At 40.9% G+C, this 24,825-nt stretch overlaps 1 protein-coding gene across 4 annotated transcripts in view; it reads right to left on the reverse strand.

Annotated features, from left to right (window-relative positions):
• The window catches only part of TPD52L1 (TPD52 like 1), a 115,833-nt gene that overhangs the window by 23,273 nt on the left and 67,735 nt on the right, over positions 1-24,825 (reverse strand). For all 4 annotated transcript variants that reach the window (XM_055433912.2, XM_055433910.2, XM_055433911.2 and 1 more), the window contains 2 exons: positions 16,735-16,850; positions 8,422-8,570 (listed from right to left, as the gene is read on the reverse strand). In XM_055433912.2, the coding sequence (XP_055289887.1) occupies positions 8,422-8,570; positions 16,735-16,850 (265 nt within the window). The remainder of the gene's footprint in view (positions 1-8,421; positions 8,571-16,734; positions 16,851-24,825) is intronic.

Genomic DNA, 24,825 nt, shown 5'->3' on the forward strand with positions numbered 1-24,825 from the left:
AAAATGGACTGGAATGGGTGAATTTAACTCGGATGACCATTATATCTACTACTGTGGGCAGGAAACCCTTAGAAGAAATGGAGTAGCCATCATGGTCAACAAAAGAGTCCGAAATGCAGTACTTGGATGCAATCTTAAAAATGACATAATGATTTCTGTTCGTTTCCAAGGCAAACCATTCAATATTACAGTAATCCAGGCCTATGCCCCAACCAGTAATGCTGAAGAAGCCGAAGTTAATCGGTTCTATGAAGACCTACAAGACCTTTTAGAACTAACACCCAAAAAAGATGTCCTTTTCATTATAGGGGACTGGAATGCAAAAGTAGGAAGTCAAGAAACACCTGGAGTAACTGGCAAATTTGGCCTTGGAGCATGGAATGAAGCAGGGCAAAGGCTAATAGAGTTTTGTCAAGAGAACGCACTGGTCATAGCAAACACCCTCTTCCAACAACACAAGAGAAGACTCTACACATGGACATCACCAGATGGTCAACACCGAAATCAGATTGATTATATTCTTTGCAACCAAAGATGGAGAAGCTGTACACAGTTAGCGAAAACAAGACCAGGAGCTGACTGTGGCTCAGATCATGAACTCCTTATTGCCAAATTCAGACTGAAATTGAAGAAAGTAGGGAAAACCAATAGACCATTCAGATATGACCTCAATCAAATCCCTTATGATTATACAGTGGAAGTGAGAAATAGATTTAAGGGACTAGATCTGATTGATAGAGTGCCTGATGAACTCTGGACGGAGGTTCGTGACATTGTACAAGAGACAGGGATTAAGACCATCCCCATGGAAAAGAAATGCAGAAGAGCGAAATGGCTGTCTGAGGAGGCCTTACAAATAGCTGTGAAAAGAAGAGAGGCGAAAAGCAAAGGAGAAAAGGAAAGATATAAGCATCTGAATGCAGAGTTCCAAAGAATAGCAAGGAGAGATAAGAAAGACTTCCTCAGTGATCAATGCAAAGAAATAGAGGAAAACAACAGAATAGGAAAAACAAGAGACCTCTTCAAGAAAATTAGAGATTCTAAGGGAACATTTCATGCAAAGATGGGCTCGATAAAGGACAGAAATGGTATGGACCTAACAGAAGCAGAAGATATTAAGAAGAGGTGACAGGAATACACAGAAGAACTGTACAAAAAAGATCTTCACGACCAAGATAGTCACGATAACGTGATCACTGACCTAGAGCCAGACATCTTGGAATGTGAAGTCAAGTGGGCCTTAGAAAGCATCACTACTAACAAAGCTAGTGGAGGTGATGGAATTCCAGTTGAGCTATTTCAAGTCTTGAAAGATGATGCTGTGAAAGTGCTGCACTCAATATGCCAGCAGATTTGGAAAACTCAGCGCTGGCCACAGGACTAGAAGAGGTCACTCTTCATTCCAATCCCAAAGAAAGGCAATGCCAAAGAATGCTCAAACTACCGCACAATTGCACTCATCTCACACGCTAGTAAAGTCATGCTCAAAATTCTCCAAGCCAGGCTTCAGCAGTATGTAAACCGTGAACTCCCAGATGTTCAAGCAGGTTTTAGAAAAGGCAGAGGCACCAGAGATCAAATTGCCAACATCCGCTGGATCATGGAGAAAGCAAGAGAGTTCCAGAAAAACATCTATTTCTGCTTCATTGTCTATGCCAAAGCCTTTGACTGTGTCGATCACAATAAACTGTGGAACATTCTGAAAGAGATGGGAATCCCAGACCACCTGACCTGCCTCTTGAGAAACCTGTATGCAGGTCAGGAAGCAACAGTCAGAACTGGACATGGAACAACAGACTGGTTCCAAATAGGAAAAGGTATACATCAAGGCTGTATATTGTCACCTTGCTTATTTAACTTATATGCAGAGTACATCATGAGGAACGCTGGGCTGGAAGAAGCAGAAGCTGGAATCAAGATTGCTGGCAGAAATATCAATAACCTCAGATATGCAGATGACACTACCCTTATGGCAGAAAGTGAAGAGGAACTCAAAAGCCTCTTGATGAAAGTGAAAGAGGAGAGTGAAAAGGTTGGCTTGAAGCTCAACATTCAGAAAACAAAGATCATGGCATCTGGTCCCATCACTTCATGGGAAATAGATGGAAAAACAGTGGAAACAGTGTCAGACTTTATTTTTTTGGGCTCCAAAATTACTGCAGATGCTGATTGCAGCCATGAAATTAAAATATGCTTGCTCCTTGGAAGGAAAGTTATGACCAACCTTGATAGTATATTACAAAGCAGAGACATTACTTTGCCAACCAAGGTCCGTCTAGTCAAGGCAATGGTTTTTCCCGTGGTCATGTATGGATGTGAGTGTTGGACTGTGAAGAAAGCTGATCGCCGAAGAATCGATGCTTTTGAACTGTGGTGTTGGAGAAGACTCTTGAGAGTCCCTTATACTGCAAGGAGATCCAACCAGTCCATTCTAAAGGAGATCAATCCTGGATGTTCACTGGAGGGACTGATGCTAAAGCTGAAACTGCAATACTTTGGCCACCTCATGCGACGAGTTGACTCACTGGAAAAGACTCTGATGCTGGGAAAGGTTGGGGGCGGGAGGAGAAGGGGACGACGGAGAATGAGATGGCTGGATGGCATCACCGACTCTGTGGACATGAGTTTGAGTGTACTCCGGGAGTTGGTGATGGACAGGGAGGCCTGGCGTACTGTGATTCATGGGGTCGCAGAGAGTCGGACACGACTGAGCGACTGAACTGAACTGATGTACAAGTCTTTTGTTTCCTTAGGTAGATACATTCCTAAGTATTTACTTCTTTTTGTTGCAACAGTGAATGGAATAGTTTCCTTAATTTCTCTTTCTATTTTCTCATTATTAGTGTATAGGAATGCAAGGGATTTCTGTGTGTTGATTTTATATCCTGCAACTTTACTATATTCACTGATTAGCTCTAGTAGTTTTCTGGTAGAGTCTTTAGGGTTTTCTGTGTAGAGGATCATGTCATCAGTGAACAGTGAAAGTTTTACTTCTTCTTTTCCAATTTGGATTCCTTTTATGTCTTTTTCTGCTCTGATTGCTGTGGCCAAAACTTCCAGAACTATGTTGAATAGTAGTGGTGAGAGTGGGCACCCTTGTCTTGTTCCTGACTTTAGGGGAAATGCTTTCAGTTTTTCACCATTGAGGATAATGTTTGCTGTGGGTTTGTCATATATAGCTTTTATTATGTTGAGATATGTCCTTTCTATTTCCACTTTCTGGAGAGTTTTTATCATAAATGGATGTTGTATTTTGTCAAAGGCATTCTCTGCATCTATTGAGATAATCATATGATTTTTATTTTTCAGTTTGTTAATGTGCTGTATTACATTGATTGATTTGTGGATATTGAAGAATCCTTGCATTCCTGGGATAAAGCCCACTTGGTCATGATGTATGATCTTCTTAATATGTTGTTGGATTCTGATTGCTAGAGTTTTGTTAAGGATTTTTGCATCTATGTTCATCAGTGATATTGGCCTGTAGTTTTCTTTTTTTGTGGGATCTTTACCGGGTTTTGGGATTAGGGTGATGGTGGCCTCATAGAATGAGTTTGGAAGTTTCCCTTCCTCAGCAATTTTCTGGAAGAGTTTGAGTAGAATAGGTGTTAGCTCTTCTCTAAATTTTTGGTAGAATTCAGCTGTGAAGCCGTCTGGACCTGGGCTTTTGTTTGCTGGAAGATTTCCGATTACTTCCTCTAGTTCTGTGCTTGTGATGGGTCTGTTCAGATTTTCTATTTCTTCCTGGTTCAGTTTTGGGAAGGTGTACTTTTCTAGGAAAATATCCATTTCTTCCAAGTTATTCATTTTATTGCCATATAATTGCTGATAGTATTCTCTAATAATCCTTTGAATTTCTGTGTTGTCGGTTGTGATCTCTCCATTTTCATTTCTAATTTTATTGATTTGGTTCTTCTCCCTTTGTTTCTTGATGAGTCTGGCTAGTGGTTTGTCAATTTTATTTACCTTCTCAAAGAACCAGCTTTTGGCTTTGTTGATTTTTGCTATGGTCTCTTTTGTTTCTTTTGCATTTATCTCTGCCCTAATTTTTACGATTTCTTTCCTTCTACTAACCCTGGGGTTCTTCATTTCTTCCTTTTCTAGTTTCTTTAGATGTACAGTTAGGTTATTTAGTAGACTTTTTTCTTGTTTCTTGAGGTATGCCTGTATTGCTATGAACTTCCCCCTTAGCACTGCTTTTACAGTGTCCCAGAGGTTTTGGGTTGTTGTGTTTTCATTTTCATTCATTTCTATGCATATTTTGATTTCTCTTTTGATTTCTTCTATGATTTGTTCATTATTCAGCAGCGTGTTTTTCAGCCTCCATATGTTGGCATTTTTAATAGTTTTTCTCCTGTAATTGAGATCTAATCTTACTGCATTGTGGTCAGAAAAGATGCTTGGAATGATTTCAATTTTTTTGAATTTACCAAGGCTAGATTTATGGCCCAGGATGTGATCTATCCTGGAAAAGGTTCCGTGTGCGCTTCAGAAAAAGGTGAAATTCATTGTTTTGGGGTGAAATGTCCTATAGATATCTATTAGGTCTAACTGGTCTATTGTATCATTTAAAGTTTGTGTTTCCTTGTTAATTTTCTGTTTAGTTGATCTATCCATAGATGTAAGTTGGGTATTAAAGTCTCCCACATTATTGTGTTATTGTTAATTTCCCCTTTCATACTTGTTAGTAATTGTCTTACATACTGTGATACTCCTATGTTTGGTGCATAAATATTTATAATTGTTATATCTTCTTCTTGGATTGATCCTTTGATCATTATGTAGTTTCCTTCTTTGTCTCTTTTCACAGCCTTTGTTTTAAAGTCTATTTTATCTCATATGAGTATTGCTACCCCTGCTTTCTTTTGGTCTCTGCTGGCGTGGAATATCTTTTTCCAGCCCTTCACTTTCAGTCTGTATATGTCACTCGAGTTGAGGTGGGTCTCTTGTAGACAACATATATGGGGGTCTTGTTTTTGTATCCATTCAGCCAGCCTTTGTCTTGTGGTTGGGGCATTCAACCCATTTACGTTTAAGGTGATTATTGATAAGTATGATCCCGCTGCCATTTTCTTTATTGTTTTGGGTTCGAGTTTATACACCCTTTCTGTGTTTCCAGTCTAGAGAAGATCCTTTAGTATTTGTTGGAGAGCTGGTTTGGTGATGCTGAATTCTCTCAGCTTTTGCTTGTCTGTAAAGCTTTTGATTTCTCCTTCATATTTGAATGAGATCCTTGCTGGGTATAGTAATCTGGGCTGTAGGTTATTTTCTTTCATCACTTTAAGTATGTCTTGCCATTCCCTCCTGGCCTGAAGAGTTTCTACTGAAAGATCAGCTGTTATCCTTATGGGAATCCCCTTGTGTATTATTTGTTGTTTTTCCCTTGCTGCTTTTAATAGTTGTTCTTTGTGTTTGATCTTTGTTAATTTGATTAATATGTGCCTTGGAGTATTTCGTCTTGGGTTTATCCTGTTACGGACTCCCTGTGTTTCTTGGACTTGGGTGATTATTTCCTTCCCCATTGTAGGGAAATTTTCAACTATTATCTCCTCAAGTATTCTCTCATAGTCTTTCTTTTTGTCTTCTTCTTCTGGGACTCCTATGACTCGAATGTTGGGGCGTTTAATATCGTCCCATATGTCTCTAATATTGTCCTCATTTCTTTTAACTCTTTTTTCTTTTTCCGTCTCTATTTCATTTATTTCTACAATTCTATCTTCTAGCTCACTTATCCTGTCTTCTGCCTCCATTATTCTACTGTTTGTTCCCTCCAGAGTGTTTCTGATCTCATCTATTGCATTATTCATTGTATATTGACTCTTTTTTATTTCCTCTAATTCCTTATTGAACATTTCTTGTATCTTCTCAATCCTTTTCTCCAGTTTATTTATCTGTAACTCCATTTTGCTTCCCAGATTTTGAATCATTTTCACAATTAAAATTCGAAATTCTTTATTGGGTAGGTTCCCTATATCTTCCTCTTTTGTTTGTGTTGGTGGGCATTTATCCTGTTCCTTTACTTGTTGGGTATTTCTCTGCCTCTTCATCTTGCTTATATTGCTGTGTTCGGGGTGGCCTTTCCGTCTTCTGGCAGTTTGTGGAGTTCTCTTTATTAAGTAGTTACCTCGTTGTGTGTGGGGTTGGATGGGTGACTTGCCAAGGTTCCCTGGTTAGGGAAGCTTGTGTCGATGTTCTGGTGGGTGGAGCTGGATTTCTTCTCTCTGGAGTGTAATGAAGTGTCCATTAATGAGTTTGAGATGTCAGTGGGTTTGGAGTGGCTTTGGGCAGCCTGTATATTGAAGCTCAGTGTTATTCTCCTGTGTTGCTGGATAGTTTGCATAGTATGTCTTTCACTGAAACTTGTTGACCCTTGGGTGGTGCCTGGTTTCAGTGTATGTATGGAGGCATTTGATGAGTACCTATCAATTAATGTTCTCTGGAACAGGAGATCTCTGGTGTTCTCAGGATTTGGCCTTAAGCCTCTGCCTCTGGTTTTCAGTCTTATTCTTTCAGTAGGCTCAAGGCTTCTCCCTCTGTTACTTCCAAGGCAGTTCCTTCTGTTGAAAAAGCTCTTCTGTTTTCTGGTCTCCTCAGTGTCTAATTCCCGTCCTGACACCAGGATGCGGTAGTGGACACTTTTTTTTTTCCTGGCTCACCTATTCAGTCCTGCTATGGGGAGGGAGGAACAGCTAACAAATATCCCTGGCGTCTGTGGGGAGTGCTCGCAGTGTCTTGGCTACACTGGGAATGCTCCTGCTTGAGGCGTGTGTGCTTTCCCTGTTTATGATACTTAGGCTTTAGGTTGCTCTGCTGGGAGCTGTCCGCGGCTGGCGCTGGGTTGCATGCACTTCCTAGGTCTGAGCGGCTCATGTTCAGGTCCTCAGGTACTCAACAAAGGCACAGACTTGGCTGGGCCTGCGTTTTGTGCCTTCCCCGGTCCTATCAGCTCAGGTGACCAGGCGTTTGGCGAGCGTGGTAGCTGCGACTTATCGCCTTCCCGGTCCCTGCCATTCGGTTTTCTGGGAGTCCAACTGGCGCACTTTCTCAGGCAGATATCGACTGGCCGAACCCAAGAAGTCCTGGCCAGCAAGGAAGCCTGCCGGCAGCTTGGCATGGGAAGCCTCTCTAGGGCGGCTGCTTCCCCGGCCCGGCGCTGGCTGCCCTCCCCGCCCACGTCGGTGGGGGCTGGGGGATGGGTCACCCACTGCCGGCTCGCTCCGCTCAGTGGCCGGTTCTGTGGGCGGGGCTGGCAGAGTCCTGGGTTGGGGCTTTTCACAGGCTTTTCCCAGCCCTCTCGCCCTTCAGCTGCAACCTCTGCTCTGGTATCCTAAGTTCGAGCCCTCAGTTTGTCCTGGGGCGTTAAAGCCCGGTTCTCCCTCTAAGCGCTGCTGCCAGTTCTCCCTCTAAGCGTGCAGCCATTCTCCCTCTAAGCGCTGCTGCCAGTTCTCCCTCTAAGCGTGCAGCCATTCTCCCTCTAAGCGCTGCTGCCAGTTCTCCCTCTAAGCGTGCAGCCATTCTTCCCCTAAGCGCGGGCGCCGGTTCTCCCTCTAATGCCTCTGCCGGTGCCTCCCTGCCCAGCCCCCGCCTGCTAGAGGGGGGCGCGGGTGTCTGCGCCGCTTCTCCGCCAAGAGTTTCCTCTGGGCACTTAGTCTGTGAGTTTTAATTATTTATGTCTTTTGTCTCCCAGTTATGCGGCCCTCTGAGATTCCACTCGCCAGTGTTTCCAGGTGTTTAGAAACTTCTCCTTTTTTTTTTTTTTTTTTAAGCGTCCCTTCCCAGGACGGAGCTCCGTCCCTCCCTCTTTTGTCTCTCTTTTTATCTTTTTATCTATTTCCTACCTCCTTTCAAGGACTATGAGCTGCTTTTCTGAGTGCCTGATGTCCTCTGCCGGTATTCAGAAGTTGTTTTGTGGGATTTACTCAGCGTTCAAATGTTCTTTTGTCGATTTTGTGGGGGAGAAAGTGGTCGCCCTGTCCTATTCCTCCACCATCTTCCCGTGCTCCCCCAGTCTACAGTTTTTAAAACTGTCAATAATTTTTGATAGAAATTTGAAATATGTAGTGAATGCCAAGTATTCAAAGGATTTAGAATTTTATGTAAAAACATAAGACCTAAGTATATTTAACAAACGTTAAAAAATATATATAATGAAGAGAAAAAATTTAAAACTGTACAACTCCATAAAAGTAGTCTGAGTGAAAACAGAGTTTTGGTGAACAAAGTTTTATTTCATGAAGCTACTTTGTAGAGCCTGTATCATGCAACATATTAATGACCATTCATATTTCTATATATTTCACTTCTAGAGAAAGCATTTTCCCTGGACACCAGTACAAAATAAACATTGAAGGAAAAAGAAAATATAGAAGAGGCAAGACAGCAAGCTGAGTGATTTCTTTTTAAGAAAAAAAATATACTTACGCAGTAGTTGTCTGCACGTCATGCCAACTTTTGCTAAAGTTCTGTTTTAATTCATTCATCAGGTTCATGCCGAGTTTTTGTTTTATCTCCACAAGATGCCTTTCTTTTGCTGATAAAACTTGTCGTAAGGTTGTAATTTCATCTTCCAGCTACAAGCAGGAGGGAAAATGATGGGGGAAAATGTCAGACCAGGTGAAATATACAAGGGCGGAAGCTCTCAGTGATCCAAAGCACCCTGGGCACCCCCTTGTTTACACAGCCCCATGCAAGGCCTTAGCAAACACATCAGGTAGAGAAGTCTAATATTTTCAAATGAAAGTAGATTTTTTAGTTTGAATGATTCTAAATGTAAACACTACTCCTTGTAAAAAATTCACTCATACAGCAAAATACAAAGACAATAAAAACCATGTGTAATCTACTAGGAAATAGACACTGCTTAGAGTTTTTGGTTTTCAATCGTCCAAATGTTTTTCTAAAATTATACGTAGATATAATTTTTGAACAGGAAATTGATTTTGTAGTCTATACCTAGTAACTTCTTTTCAAGTGCCATTAGTCAGTGTTATTTTTTTGCCATCCACACCTAAGCATACATTGTGGTTTTGCCAAGCTGGCATTTTACTACTTACTTTTTTAAAAAATGGAGCATCTAAGTCTCATTTACATTCCAAGTGTCACTCTACTCCTGACCACAAACACCATCACTAACCCTGTGAATCATCTTGCAAATGTGTTCCCTGGGTCACCAGAGACATAGCTGCTAGAAAAACATCTGAACAATGACATCTACTTTTGCAAAAATAGTGTTGTGAACCTTTGTATTCACAAAAAATCACTTAAACAAAACAGGCAGAAATACTGAATCAACCATCTGAAATATTCTAGTAGAAAAGAACACTATCTTGGAGCTTTTAATATTAGCAAAATGTCCTAGTAATCTAACATTATTCATTTTTTTACGGTTGTGAAACGTTTTTGTATGTTCATGGAAATCTTTCTGAAGTCTTTCTAAAATGAATTCCACCTTCCCTAACATGTTATAATTAGTAGCATCCTATGTTTTCTTTTCTTCTTTGGCCCTGCCAAGTGCCATATGGGATCTTAGTTCTCCAACCACAGACCAAACTCATACCACTTGTGTTGGAAGCACAGAGTCTGGACTACCAGAGAAGTCTCCAAATTATCTCTTCTTGACAAGCAAGAGTCTTCAGTATGCAGATATATACTCATTACTCCAAAAGGAGTATATTCAGGGGCGACCAAGGGGGACTGTGTTTTTAGTCTCTCCATTAAATGAGAACGCACTATCATTTTAAAATCAGATCCTTCTATCCTTTTGCTCTCATGTTATAGTCTATATTTTCATCTTGTCAGTGAGCTCACCTGCATTTAGTCTGTTGCCTAAGATTTCTCAAGGTTGTATCTCTAGCTCTCTTACCACAGAGCTTACCATTGGGCTTCAGGTCACCTTTTTATTCAGTATAGAAAGATTTTTTTCTTCTTTCTTTTGAATAAATATGTTTGAGTGACTGAAATGGCTGGGAATCTAGTTTTGTAGATATATTCGGTATTACTGCTTTTTCCAATGTGTAAAAAGAGTAATGAGCAATTTTTTAACTTGCAGAGAAAAATTAAAGATGTAGAGAAGAAGAGAGAGGTTTAAACATCTTGATATTCTCATCCTTTTATTTATGGAACCTCAGAAATTTATTCAAAATTATGGGGGACAGTAGGATATTCATTAGTTTTGGGGAGTTGGGAGGAATAGGTAAAGGATTCATATGATTTCTAATGAAATCCATGATCCCAAAAATGTGATAGAAATATTGAATTCATCAAACATCATCCTAAAGAAATATTAAATCCCACATCTAATCATTTAAAAATTGAAGCATATGTTAAAAGGTAGTTGTAGAGAAAAGACTTCTAATGATGGAAACATGAACTCAGTTATGCAGTTCATTAGCCTATGCAGACTAATGTCAGGTACTATAATGAAAGTCTCACTATTTCAACAAAATGTAAGACACACTTCTTAATGCTTTCATTTATATATCAGTGATCTAAATATAATATATGCCAAAATAGCTATTAAGAAAATCCCAAAAGGTAAAATAAAAAGATAATTCTTAAATTACATTAACATGCAAGACTGAAAATGGTCAATCTCATCTCTTTCTGCAGAGCACAGAGTCCTGACACAGCAGAAAGTCCTTTCATCACAAATACTTTAAATGATGATCCTGGTGAGATTCAATCCCTTATTGGACTAATGAGAATTTTTGGCCTAGTTACATCAGTGGTTCTCAATTTTAGTTTACATAAAAGTCACTCAGAGAGCACATTTAAACTGCAAATTCCAGAAGGAGGCCCCTTTTAAGGCCCTGAGATTCTGATGTCTCAAATTTGGTGAGGCCTGTCTATATATATATTATTTAGCAAACACCCCCAGATACTCTGATGCAGGTAGTATAGAAATTCTACATTGTAAGTATCCCTGTAAGCCATATCAAATTCATTTTGGAATGAGTTGGAGTGCAGGTAAATCATTAATTAAAGTATTTAAGATATCCTTTCCCTGTTAATTTTAAATTAATCATGTCTTTGTTAGAAACTAATAGTCTGGTTCTTTGGTTTCTTGACCCCCCCAGGAGATCTCCTTGTAGGATAAATATTTATGTACAAGATTAGATATTTAAACTTGGTTACTTAAATATGAATGAATAGGAATTTAAGTGTTGGCGAGGATGTGGAGAAATTGAAACCCTTGTACATTGCTAGTGGAAATAAAAATGGTTCAGCCACTATGGAAAATAGCCCAGCAGTTTCTCAAAAAGTTAAAAGTGGAATTACCATATGACCCAGCATTCCTATTTCTACTATATTCCCCAAAGAATTAAGAATAGGTACTCAAACAAATACATGTATATACATGTTCATAACAGAACTATTCACAATAGCCATAAGATGAAAACAACCCAAATATTCATCAAAGGATGACTGGATAAATAAATTGTAGTATATACATAAAATGGAATATTATTCAGTCACAAAAATAGATGAAGTACTGATTTAAGCTACAACACACATGAACCTCAAAAACATTTGGCTAAATGAAAGGAATCAGACACAGAAGGTCACATATTGTATGATTCCATTTATATGAAATGCCCAGAATAGCTGAATCCAGAGACAGAATGCTGGCTCATGGCTACAGAAAAGAAGGGTAAATGGGAAGCAACTGCTTAGCAGGTAAGGGATTCCTTTTTGAGATGATGAAAATGTTCTGAAACTAGACAGAAGTGATGTTACACAAAATTGTAAGAGTACTAAATGCCATTGAATGATTCAATTTAAAATAGTTAATTTTATATCAATTTATTACAATAAAAATGCAAAAATACAAATGAACTAATGAGTTAGCTTCAAAATAAAATTTATGTTAGAAGACTGAAGACTTACTTTTCTATTTATTCTGCTATATTATATAAAATATGTCACAAATACAAAGAAATAGTTTTTAAACTAATAATTATCAGTATGATGTTTAGGAGTAAGAACCTTTGGTCTCTTGTTCATACTGCTTCAAGTCATGCTTATTCTCCTGCCCTGGCTAAGAGTAAAGAAGAATTAAAATTAAAATGCAGATAATACCTGGGAGAGGATGACAGGCCATGGGTTACCAAGACATCTGGTCAAATGTCTTATTCTGGCTGTGTCTTTGAGGGTGATTATGCATGCGATTAACATTTAAACCGACAGACTGAGTAAAGCAGATTGCTCTCCCAAAGTTGGTGGGCCTCACGCAATCGGCTGATGACTTAAATAAAGCAAAAAGGCTGACCCTCCCTTAAGTAAAAGGGAATTCTATCTGCCTGACTGCTTTTGAGCTAGGACATTGTTTTGTCTTGTAGTTGTCTGGCTTTTTGTTTTTTCTTGCCTTCAGCTGCAAACTAAAACATCGGCTCCTCCCAGACCTTTAGACCAAACCACACCATTGACTCCCCTGGGTGTCCAGCTTGCTGACTGTAGGTCTTGGGAACTGCCAGCCCCCAGAATCACATTAGCTGATTCCTTAGGATAAATCGCTTTCTATATATATCCTATTGGTTCTACTTCTCTGGAAAACTGCTACAGTAAGACACTATTGGTTATGAAGGCTTTAGTTGTTCACCAGTTCAGTCCAGAAAGAAATAAAGACTTGAAGGAAAAAACTGGGAGAGGAAGGAAGAGCCCAGGACACAAATGTCAGCCTGAGACAGGTGGCTTGAGGGCACTGTGTGCTTTCCTTGGGAAACCACACACCAAACAGGAACAGCCAAAAGAGGCTTGTCTACTTAGTAATGCTGTCTGGTAATTTTCCTACTCCTATTAATGCCTATTTTTCTTGAGTCATTTTATTTAGGAGACATTGGCAGTACTTGATTATTATATAATCATAAATTTACTGTTATCATGCCAACACTTCATTCTTTTCAAAAACCAAGCCACATTATAGAATACTGAGCATCAAATGCAGCTGAGCAAAATCAAAGTGGGAGTGGGATGTTAGTAGCACAGAACTAATAAGCAAGTTTATTTAAAAAGAGAGCTATAAAAAATAAAAAAACCCACAGAATAGATGTGTAAAGACCTCAGAAAAGATCTTAGGAGCAGCTGGTAAGAGGACTAATAAGAACAAATACCTAAAATAAATAGTACTTCTTTATATATGGACAAGATTTGTTTCAAAAAAAACCCCATATTCTACTTCTGGAATTTACAAATACACATATTTGTTGGTGCTATGAGTCAAGTTCATTAGAAATCTTAATTGTGCACCTTCCATGTATGCACAAACCACTGCATCAGGTCAGAAGTGATACTGGTGTTGCTTTGAAGGAACTTTTTCTTCTTTTTTTAGAGCTCAGCTTTCTATTGAATGTGTTACTAAAGAGGTTTAATGAGAAAAGACCAGAGCCCATGTCAGCATCAGACTCTTCAGATTCTACTGTCTTTGTTTCTACTTTCTTCTCAGCTGGGGCAGCAGTGGTGGCTGGGCCAGCCCCAGAGGAGACTCCAGATGTTGACACTGGCCAAAGCCTTTGCAAACAAGCTTGGCCAGAAAGGCTCAACATTTACACCAGCTGCTTTTTTTATCCTTTTAATTAATTTATTTTTAATCAAAATAATTAATTAATTTATTTAATTACTTTACAATATTGTAATAGCTTTTGCCATACATTGACATGAATCAGTGAACACATGTACACCAGCTGCTTTAATGAAGGCACTGATTTTATCCTCTGGACCGTCACCTCATTGTCGTGCAGAATGAGGGCCGAGTGGATGCAGGCGAGCTCCCAGGAGGCCAGGGTGCAGGCGAGTGAGCTAGGCAGGGGCTGCCAGGCACAGTGCTAGTGGCCAGATGAAGTGAGAACCTCACCCCAAAATGGCCTTGGCTTCCTCAGAAGGACCAAGCACCTGAGCAGCAGCAGAGGAAAGCTGAAGGAACTTTTAAAAACACGCGTATTGCATGACCACAATAACAAACTCAGAACTGAACAGATTCCTCTTTTAAAATGCAGACTTCCGTCTAAGATGTTGTAGCCTCTTGGACAGTATTTGCTTCCATCTCTCTTCTCAAGGACAGGTCTTCCTGCAGCCAGCACTTGGTAAACAGAACAATATGCTGGTTGTGTGAGTGAATGCAGTTACAGATTCACCCTGAAGTCTAAAGGTGTCCTCCTGGGAATATGGACTACAACACAGCGTAAGGTAAAAGCAGACCAGGGTGCAGGGGGAACGGAGCAGGGTGGATCCAGCACAGCTAGCAGATAGTAGGAGAATCCAAGGGAGGGCAGTGTACAGAAGGGGAGACCAGGTGCCCGGCATACCCTGCGACCCCTTTAAGCAAAGCAGTCAGACATAAGATGTCCTCCTACACAAAGCTCTTGCCTTGGATCATGACCACAACTGATTGCCTGACTTGAAAGCAGTCTAACAGGCTGATCTATGAGGTGTCCACCCACGTGGCTAACAGACCCAGTGGGATCTTCCCTCAAACAGAGAGGAGCTGCTTGTGAGCAGGGGTCCAGGAAGAATATCTGTGGAGAACTAAGGTAGATAAGCTGAGCTGTTTACAAGACGTCTCAGTTCTTCATAGGGCCAGCTGTGGGACCCTTGATACAATTGTCCTTGATACAATTGATACAATTGTCCTTGATACAATTAAACCCTAGCAGCTGAGGTCATCTGAATGCATGTGTGGTCTGAAAGAACCTAATTTGTGTCTGTGTGCGAAGGGCAGGCACTGTATAAGGGCAGAAAAAGCTGGTTTAAGTAAAGAGTGAGCAAAAAGCATTGGTGGCCTGAGGTGGAGGGAGAAGAAATGGGAATGTGAAAAGGAAAAATAGCAGATAACTTTCTTTGCTTTTTGCTGTGCATGAGCAAAGAGCGGTGCCCAGTGCCCCCAGAAGTCACATGGCCGCCTTTAGCAAGATGCAGTGCTTCTTCACCCCTGAGGAATCCAGAAATGAGAGACAGGAGGCATGGCGGCTAATGCATCCTAAGGGGTGAAAACATCAATCCTGATAACATGAACAAGTAACAGGGAGTCTGATGTTACTTTCAGAAGTCAGGCTCAAAAAGTCTTAGGAGTGAGACACACTGGAAGATCGTTAATGTGGCCAAATGAGACAAAAATGTGTGAAAACACTGGGTTTTTCTATTCATGGGGGCAACCATTGAGAACCAAGGCTTACTGTTTCTTGATTATCAAAGTAATACACGATCATTGCTGAAAGTTTAGAAAATATAGAATGCAGGCACACAAAAACATAGATGTATGCATATCTATCCATCTATCTACCTCTCTATCAGTAATTGCCCAAAGAAAAATCAAGTCATTTTATAAAACTTGGTCTGTTACAGAGGTTGTGTATGAACCTAAACTTGGATGGTAGCAATGAAGGAGTTAAATTTTAGCTTAGAATCAGTTAGCTAACACCGGTCTGTAGAATATAACTTTTGGACACCAAAACACACAAACAAGTCATGATCCAGGATTCCAGGCCTTAAGAAAATGTGGAGCTAGGATGTTCTCTGTCAAGGCTGACTGGTCCATGAACCCTGGCAGGTATGGCCAATCTGAAGTCAACAAGGTGGTTCTGGATCAGTGGCCACAGACAGATCCAGCTAAAGAACTAGGCCATTTGATCTGAGGCACTGTTCTTACTAAAATAATCTCTGCTGCACTATAAGAACAAGCTGCTCTTTTATTTGAGCATGAAGTTATTTTAGGGTGTGTCTTGTGAAAGCACCTGAAATGTCTTCAGTATTATTAAGAGCTATCATGAACACTCACCATCAGAACCTTTGGGATGAATCAATTGGGGTGAGGGTAAGGTGAAGCTTAATTTAAAGCAGTAGAAGAGGCCAAAGCAGGAAGGCGGAGCCCTGCTTCCCACTGGACTAGGGGCTTCCTGTCCTCTGAGCCAGGGATTCAAAATGGGGAGGAATACTGGCCCCTTCCCTCTTGCACTATTGCTGTTTCTACTTAAGAAGCTCCCCTTCTGCTGCCCTTTCCTCCTACAATGTAAACGCTCCTTAGCAAAGTATTGAGGGACTAGTGGGTGATACAGACAAGTGGCTTAAACTAAGAGTTGTCTTCACGACAAACCAGGCAGCCTCCCAGAATCTAGGACCAGATGCTCAGAGCAACTACACAAGATCTAACAAAGCCCAAAGTCATCACAGTTCCCTCTCCACCCCCAGAGCTCCATTCTTCTGAAAAAGAGCACATCAATTTAATAAATTCAATTACTTCCATGACTGACTTGTCATTATAAAACTAAATCATTTCCAAGTAGTTGTTGAGCTAGGCTGCTGACCAAAAACAACAACTGCTCTTAAAAGGCAGCTGGCACCTAAACTGAGGTCTTGAAGGAATTCCATCAGGTTTAAGCATTGTGATACTAAATATGAGGTGGGTGTTTACAACTATTTATTGTTGCTTGAGCATCATGACCATTTGTTTTCCTACAGTCACCTTTGGGTAATGGACCATCAGCATTACAAAATACCATAGAAAATGAATTATCTTACAATTCAACACCTATTCAATCTTATTAAATGAAAGACAACATATCTGTAATATGGACCTTTTATTGGACCATATAAATGTTCCACTATATTGGTCCATATAAATGGACCTCCATTTCATAAAACCTTACAGAAAAACTCAAACAAATTTTTGGCCAACCCAACATCAGACTAATAATTCTGAGAATCCACAGATAGGCATAGCAACAAGAAGATCACTAAGCATACCTGAACTAGTTCTGCCTTTAACTCTTCTTTTTCTTCCTCGGAGAGCATGCTAGGGGAGTCAGCACTGGCTATTGCATCTTCATCTCTTCCTTGCAGTGGTTCAGTCTCCAACAAACCTTTAGGCAAGATTGGTAAAATATACTGTCATTTAAAGAATGAATTTACCCAAATTCTCGTTCCACAGTCTGAAGGAACTAGATACTCTGATCGACCCTCTCTCTGAAAAACAACTAAAAATTCCATAAGAAAATCATTCTAAATGTATAATGAGCTGCCAAGAAAGTGAAGAATACTAAGAATCCCCAAAAGTTAAGTGGAAGTGGGAAGCTATGGATACAAACAAGTTTTCATTAGTTCTACATTTGCCACCGAGATGAATCCCAGCCTCGGTTCTCACTGTCCTATGAGATACAGAGGACTGGGGCCAAAGCCCAGGACTACTGAGGGAGACGATTTTGTGAAAAGACCCTCCATAAATCTGCCACCATAAATCCCACGGGGCTACACCTTGAGAGTACGGTGAACTGGAAGTAAATACCCTTTCTCCCCACAAGGCAGGATCTATAAGGCAGATCACCTGCCTTGACCCTCAGCACAGAATGGACAGACCAATAGAGCCTCCCCCGAGAATTCATGACCACCGTGAGGTGGTCCAAAAAAATCTTGAGATCAGTTCAGTTCAGTCCCGTCATTCAGTCATGTCCATCTCTTTGTGACCCCATGGACTGCAGCGCGCCAGGCTTCCCTGTCCATCACCAACTCCCAGAGCTTGCTTAAACTCATTTCCATCAAGTCAGAGATGCCATCCAACCATCTCACCTTCTGCTGTCACCTTCTCCTCCTGCCTTCAATCTTTCCCAGTATCAGGGTCTTTTCCAATGAGGCAGTTCTTCCCATCAGGTGGCCAAAGTATTGGAGTTTCAGCTTCAGCATCAGTCCTTCCAATGAACACCCAGGACTGATCTCCTTTGGGATGGACTGGTTGGATCTCCTTGCAGTCCAAGGGACTCTCAAGAGTCTTCTCCAACACCACAGTTCAAAAGCATCAATTCTTCGGCGCTCAGCTTTCTTTATAGTCCAACTCTCACATCCATACGTGACTCCTGGAAAAACCATTGACTAGATGAACTTTTGTTGGCAAAGTAATGTCTCTGCTTTTTAATATGCTGTCTAGGTTGGTTATAGCTTTTCTTTTAATTTCACGGCTGTGGTTACTTTCTGAAATGATTTTGGAGCCCAAAAAAATAAAGTCTCTCACTGTTTTCATTGTTTCCCCATCTATTTGCCATGAAGTGATAGGACCAGATGCCACGATCTTAGTTTTCTGAATGTTGAGTTTTAAGCCAACTTTCCATTCTTCTCTTTCAATTTCATTATGAGGTTCTTCAGTTCTTCTCCACTTTCTGCCATAAGGGTGGTATCATCTGCATATCTGAGGTTATTGATAATTCTCGCAGCAATCTTGATTCCAGCTTGTGCTTCATCTAGCCTAGCCTTCCTCATGATATATTCTGCATATAAGTTAAATAACCAGAGTGACAATATACAGCCTTGATGTACTCCTTTCCCGATTTGGAACCAGTCTGTTGTTCCATGTCCAGTTCTAACTGTTGCTTCCTGACCTGCATACAGGTTTCTCAGGAGGCAGTAAGGTGGTGTGGTATTCCCATCTCTTGAAGAATTTTCCACAGTTTACTGTGATCCACACAGTCAAAGGCTTTGGCGTAGTCAAAAAAGGAGAAGTAGATGTTTTACTGGAATGCTCTTGCTTTTTCGATGATCCAGCAGATGTTGGCAATTTGATCTCTGGTTCCTCTGCCTTTTCTAAAACCAGTTTGAACATCTGGAATTTCACAGTTCATGTACTGTTGAAGCCTGGCTCAGAGAATTTTGAGCATTACTTTGCTATCATGTGAGATGAATGCAATTGTGTGGTTGTTTGAACATTCTTTGGCATTGCCTTTCTTTGGGATTGGAATGAAAACTAATCTTTTCCATTCCTGTGGCCACTGCTGAGTTTTATAAATTGCTGGCATATTGAGTGAAGCACTTTCACAGCATCATCTTTTAGGATTTGAAATAGCTCAACTGGAATTCCATCACCTCCATTGGAAACATCACTACAAACAATCCCTGAGATAAGAGGTATTAAATAAAATTCTTTTCCACTTTGGTAATGGAAATATACATAAATGGAGCCTAGAACAGTTGCACCTGTAAGGAAATACCATGACCACACAGACTCTTCGTAAGGGACGTGAGAATTTCCCGGATTCTTGGTGACACCATTGTGCCACAGATTGTCGAGGGACTTCTGACTTGTCATGTGAGAAAAAATGCCTTATTAGCAAAAAAATAAAGAGGTTCCCTATGGAGTTCATCAGCATCTGGTCAACGCAAATGCACTGTTCTCTGGCGGCGTAGAACGCAGGCAGACACATATAGGGAAGCTTTATTTATGATGTGAATTACGACAGTGCTGGTGTTTATACTTCTCCGGATAAAGGGAGGTCATACAATAAATTCTACTGGAACAACTTGTTACCCATATTAAAAAAATAAAATGGGACACCTTCTCACCATTCACCAATATTAAATTATAAATATTTTAGAAAACAACATGGGACTTCATATTTATGGACCTCTAGGTAAGAAAGGATTTCTTAAGATACACAAAAAAGGGCAAATCATGAAAGAAAGGAGGGATAAGATTAAGAATGAGGTATCACCTCACACCTGTCAGAATGGCTATTGTCAAAAAGACCACAAATGCTGGTGAGGAGAAAAGAGAATCTTTGTGCACTGTTAGTGGGAATGTAAACTGGTGCAGCCATTATGGAAAGCCAGTATGGAGGTTCTTCAAAAAAACAAAAATAGAACTTACTCTGTGATCCATCAATTTCACTTATGCATGTTTACCCAAAGAAAACAAAAGCACTGATTTGAAAAGATATATGTACCCCAATATTCATAGCATAATTATTTATAATAACCAAGACATGGATGCAGTCTAAGTGTCCATCAACAGGTGAAAGAATAAAGAAGACATTGCAACATGTGGACGAACCTAGAGGGCATTATGCTCAGTGAAATAAGTCAGACAGAGAAAGACAAATACTGTTTGTTATAATTTCTATGTGGAATCTAAAAACATAAAACAAATAAATAAAACAGCAACAGCCTCACAGATATAAAGAACAAACTACTGGTTACCAGTGGGAAGAAGGATTGGCAAGGGGAAACATAGGGGTAGAGGATTAAGAGAGACAAACTACTATATGAAATAAATAAGATACAAGGATATATTGTAAAGCACAGCCAATATTTTTATAATAACTTTAAATGGAGTATTTGTTTAGTCACTCAGTCATGTCTGACTCTGCGTGACCCTATGGGCTGCAGCATGCCAGGCTTCCCTGTCCGTCACCGTCACCCAGAGTTTGCTCAAACTCATGTCCATTGAGTCAGTGATGCCATCCAACCATCACATCCTCTGTTGTCCCCTTCCCCTGCTGCTCTCAGTCTTTCCCAGCATCAGGGTCTTTTCCAATGAGTTGGCTCAGTATATCAAAATACTGAATCAGCTTTTCACCACCAAAGACCACAGCTCCTGTCAGGCAGTTTTCTTCTACAGCTCAGCTCTCATCTAGTTCCTAGAACCCTGACCTCTCCTCCAGCTTAGGGACTGTATTGATTTCCTGCTGCTGTCATTCTGAGGAACTTCAACATCCCCTGTTGGTTGCCCTTAATCCTTCCTATCTTTCTAATAGTTCCTTCACTAAACCCTCTTGAATCAGGCACCTTTTATGAGCATGCCATCCATCGAGTTCTTTCCTGGTCCCTGACTGATACAGGAAGACTGCCCCCACTCTCCTTTTATTTTGGGGTGAGGTGTCTAGGAAAAAAAAATCTTTCAGATTGTCCCATATCAACCTGGAACACACACATCTCTGTAAACTGGGTAGGTGCTGGGTGGTGGAGCAGATTGACCCCTGGTGTATAGCTTCCTAATTCAATCTTCTGCAGTCAGTTAACTATGCATGGGATCCAGAACACCCCTCGTACTTAGGGAGAAACTTGCCACCTTAGCAAGGGGTTGGGGTCCTGCAGCAGGAGTGGAGGGTCCTGGCTCTGGCCAGAGGTCTGGATGGAGGAGGTAGAGAGATCTGATGCCAGTGAGTGCCAAAGTGATGCTGAATCAGCCTGGAAGGGCTACTGGGCCCAAACTCAGGTGAGGAAGACAAGATCACAAGCAATATCTGCAGAAAACAGCAGCAGCAGAAGACTTCATGGTCCCAGCTGCCAAAGAGCCAGAGAAGAATACAAGGCACTACATGGACCCTTCCTGCTTCCATGTACTAGCCACCCCCTTATCTGGGACAAGGGAAAGGGCAGCTAAAAAAGAATTCTGAGCTTGAGGGTAATTTTACTGAGGAATTGAGTATTACTTAAAGGGGCTTTAAAAATGATTGTACTGGAATGGACTAAACCACTTTTTCTTCCACACTATCCAAAGGCCAAGGGTGGTAGGGATACAGGTATAGATCAGGGCTAGGTTTAAAAAACAAAATGGAGCACACACATGTACACCAAGATGTAGTGTGAATAAATCTTGCAGTCCTGCTGTGGAGTACTTTGCACGCAAAGATGGCCATTTTACTTTTATTTAGTTGTTGCTGTTCAGTCACTCAGTCGTGTCCAGCTCTTTGCAACCCCATGGATGGCAGCACGCCAGGCTTCCTTGTTCTTCACCATCTCCCAGAGCTTGCTCAAACTCATGTCCACTGAGTTGGTGATGCCATCCAGTCATCTGGTCCTCTGTCATCCCCTTCTCCTCCTGCCTTCACCTTCCCAGCATCAAGGTCTTTGTCAATGAGTCAGCCCTTCACATCAGATGACAAAAGTATTGGAGCTTCAGCATTACTCCTAATGACTATTTGGGATTGATTTCCTTTCATTTAGTACATGCAACAAAATATACAGATTCGTTTTAATAAAAGTAATAAATATCCACAGGTATGACTCTACTGCAGGATTCGTGCTTCTGCATTGGCGAGGTGACATCCTGGGTAGCAGGTAGGTCTCTAAATACTTGTCCAGTGTGAGCGTCTTCCTGCTTGCATTGGCCGGTAATGACTCAGATGGGTCAGTCCCACATATGAGGCTGAATGACAACAAACTGAACCAGATCCAACTGAGAAGTCACTGTGGCCTGGTCTCAGCCATTGCTACTGGGGTCTCTCACTCATAGGACCTGGGTTTGGAGCCTGGCTCAGTCACAAGTTGTTGGGCTCTAATTTAAGCTAGTCTGACTCCTAACCCTTCTATATCTCACAACCATTTGAAGAACAGTAAACAAAACTTTCCCTTCTCCAGTGGACCACATTCTGTCAGACCTCTCCACCATGATCCGTTCATCTTGGGTGGAAAAGGGAATGGCAAACCACTTCAGGATACTTGCCTTGAGAACCCCATGAACAGTATCAAAAGGCAAAATGATAGGATACTGAATGAGGAATTCCCCAGGTCGGTAGGTGCCCAGTATGCTACTGGAGATCAGTGGAGAAATAACTCCAGAAAGAATGAAGGGATGGAGCCAAAGCAAAACAAATACCCAGCTGTGGATGTGACTGGTGATAGAAGCAAGGTCGGATGCTGTAAAGAGCAATATTACATAGGAACCTGCAATGTTGGGTCCATGAGTCAAGGCAAATTGGAAGTGGTCAAAGAGGAGATGGCAAGAGTGAACATAGACATTCTAGGAATCAGTGAATTAAAATGGACTGGAATGGGTGAATTTAACTCAGATGACCATTATATCTACTACTGTGGGCAGGAATCCCTTAGAAGAAATGGAGTAGCCATCATGGTCAACAAAAGAGTCCGAAATGCAGTACTTGGATGCAATCTTAAAAATGACAGAATGATTTCTGTTCGTTTCCAAGGCAAACCGTTCAATATTACAGTAATCCAAGCCTATACCCCAACCAGTAACGCTGAAGAAGCCGAAGTTAATCGGTTCTATGAAGACCTACAGGACCTTTTAGAACTAACACCCAAAAAAGATGTCCTTTTCATTATAGGGGACTGGAATGCAAAAGTAGGAAGTCAAGAAACACCTGGAGTAACTGGCAAATTTGGCCTTGGAGCATGGAATGAAGCAGGGCAAAGGCTAATAGAGTTTTGTCAAGAGAACGCACTGGTCATAGCAAACACCCTCTTCCAACAACACAAGAGAAGACTCTACACATGGACATCACCAGATGGTCAACACCGAAATCAGATTGATTATATTCTTTGTAGCCAAAGATGGAGAAGCTGTATACAGTTAGCGAAAACAAGACCAGGAGCTGACTGTGGCTCAGATCATGAACTCCTTATTGCCAAATCGGACTTAAATTGAAGAAAGTAAGCAAAACCACAAGGCCATTCAGATATGACCTAAATCAAATCCCTTATGATTATACAGTGGAAGTGAGAAATAGACTTAAGGGACTAGATCTAATAGCTAGAGTGCATGATGAACTCTGGATGGAGGTTCGTGAAATTGTACAGGAGACAGGGACCAAGACCATCCCCATGGAAAAGAAATGCAAAAAAGCAAAATGGCTGTCTGAGGAGGCCTTACAAATAGCTGTGAAAAGAAGAGAAGCGAAAAGCAAAGGAGAGAAGGAAAGATATAAGCATCTGAATGCAGAGTTCCAAAGAATAGCAAGGAGAGATAAGAAAGCCTTCCTCAGTGATCAATGCAAAGAAATAGAGGAAAATAACAGAATAAGAAAAACAAGAGGTCTCTTCAAGAAAATTAGAGATATCAAGGGAACATTTCATGCAAAGATGGGCTCGATAAAGGACAGAAATGGTATGGACCTAACAGAAGCAGAAGATATGAAGAAGAGGTAGCAAGAATACACAGAAGAACTGTACAAAAAAGATCTTCACGACCAAGATAATCATGATGGCGTGATCACTCACCTGGAGCCAGACATCTTGGAGTGTGAAGTCAAGTGGGCCTTAGAAAGCATCACTACGAACAAAGCTAGTAGAGGTGATGGAATTCCAATTGAGCTATTTAAAATCCTGAAAGATGATGCTGTGAAAATGCTGCACTCAATATGCCAGCAAATTTGGAAAACTCAGCAGTGGCCACAGGACTGGAAAAGGTCAGTCTTCATTCCAATCCCAAAGAAAGGCAATGCCAAAGAATGCTCAAACTACCGCACAATTGCACTCATCTCACACGTGAGTAAAGTTATGCTCAAAATTCTCCAAGCCAGGCTTCAGCAATATGTGAACTGTGAACTTCCAGATGTTCAAGCAGGCTTGAGAAAAGGCAGAGGCACCAGAGATCAAATTGCCAACATCCGCTGGATCATGGAGAAAGCAAGACAGTTCCAGAAAAACATCTATTTCTGCTTCATTGACTATGCCAAAGCCTTTGACTGTGTCGATCACAATAAACTGTGGAACATTCTGAAAGAGATGGGAATACCAGACCACCTAACCTGCCTCTTGAGAAACCTTTATGCAGGTTAGGAAGCAACAGTTAGGTCTGGACATGGAACAACAGACTGGTTCCAAATAGGAAAAGGAGTACGTCAAGGTTGTATATTGTCATCCTGCTTATTTAACTTATTTATATGCAGAGTACATCATGAGGAACAGTAGGCTTTAAGAAGCACACCCTGGAATCAAGATTGCTGGGAGAGATATCAATAACCTCAGATATGCAGATGACACCACCTTATGGCAGAAAGTGAAGAGGAACTCAAAAGCCTCTTGATGAAAGTGAAAGAGGAGAGTGAAAAGGTTGGCTTGAAGCTCAACATTCAGAAAATGAAGATCATGGCATCTGGTCCCATCACTTCATGGGAAATAGATGGGGAAACAGTGGAAACAGTGTCAGACTTTATTTTTTTGGGCTCCAAAATCACTGCAGATGCTGATTGCAGCCATGAAATTAAAAGATGCTTACTCCTTGGAAGGAAGATAGCATATTAAAAAGCAGACATTACTTTGCCAACCAAGGTCCGTCTAGTTAAGGCTATGGTTTTTCCAGTGGTCATGTATGAATGTGAGATTTGGACTGTG

This window comes from Moschus berezovskii, chromosome 10, assembly GCF_049115385.1.
Source record: "Moschus berezovskii isolate FMDL1 chromosome 10, NW_MosBer_1.0, whole genome shotgun sequence".
Lineage (NCBI taxonomy): Eukaryota > Metazoa > Chordata > Mammalia > Artiodactyla > Moschidae > Moschus > Moschus berezovskii.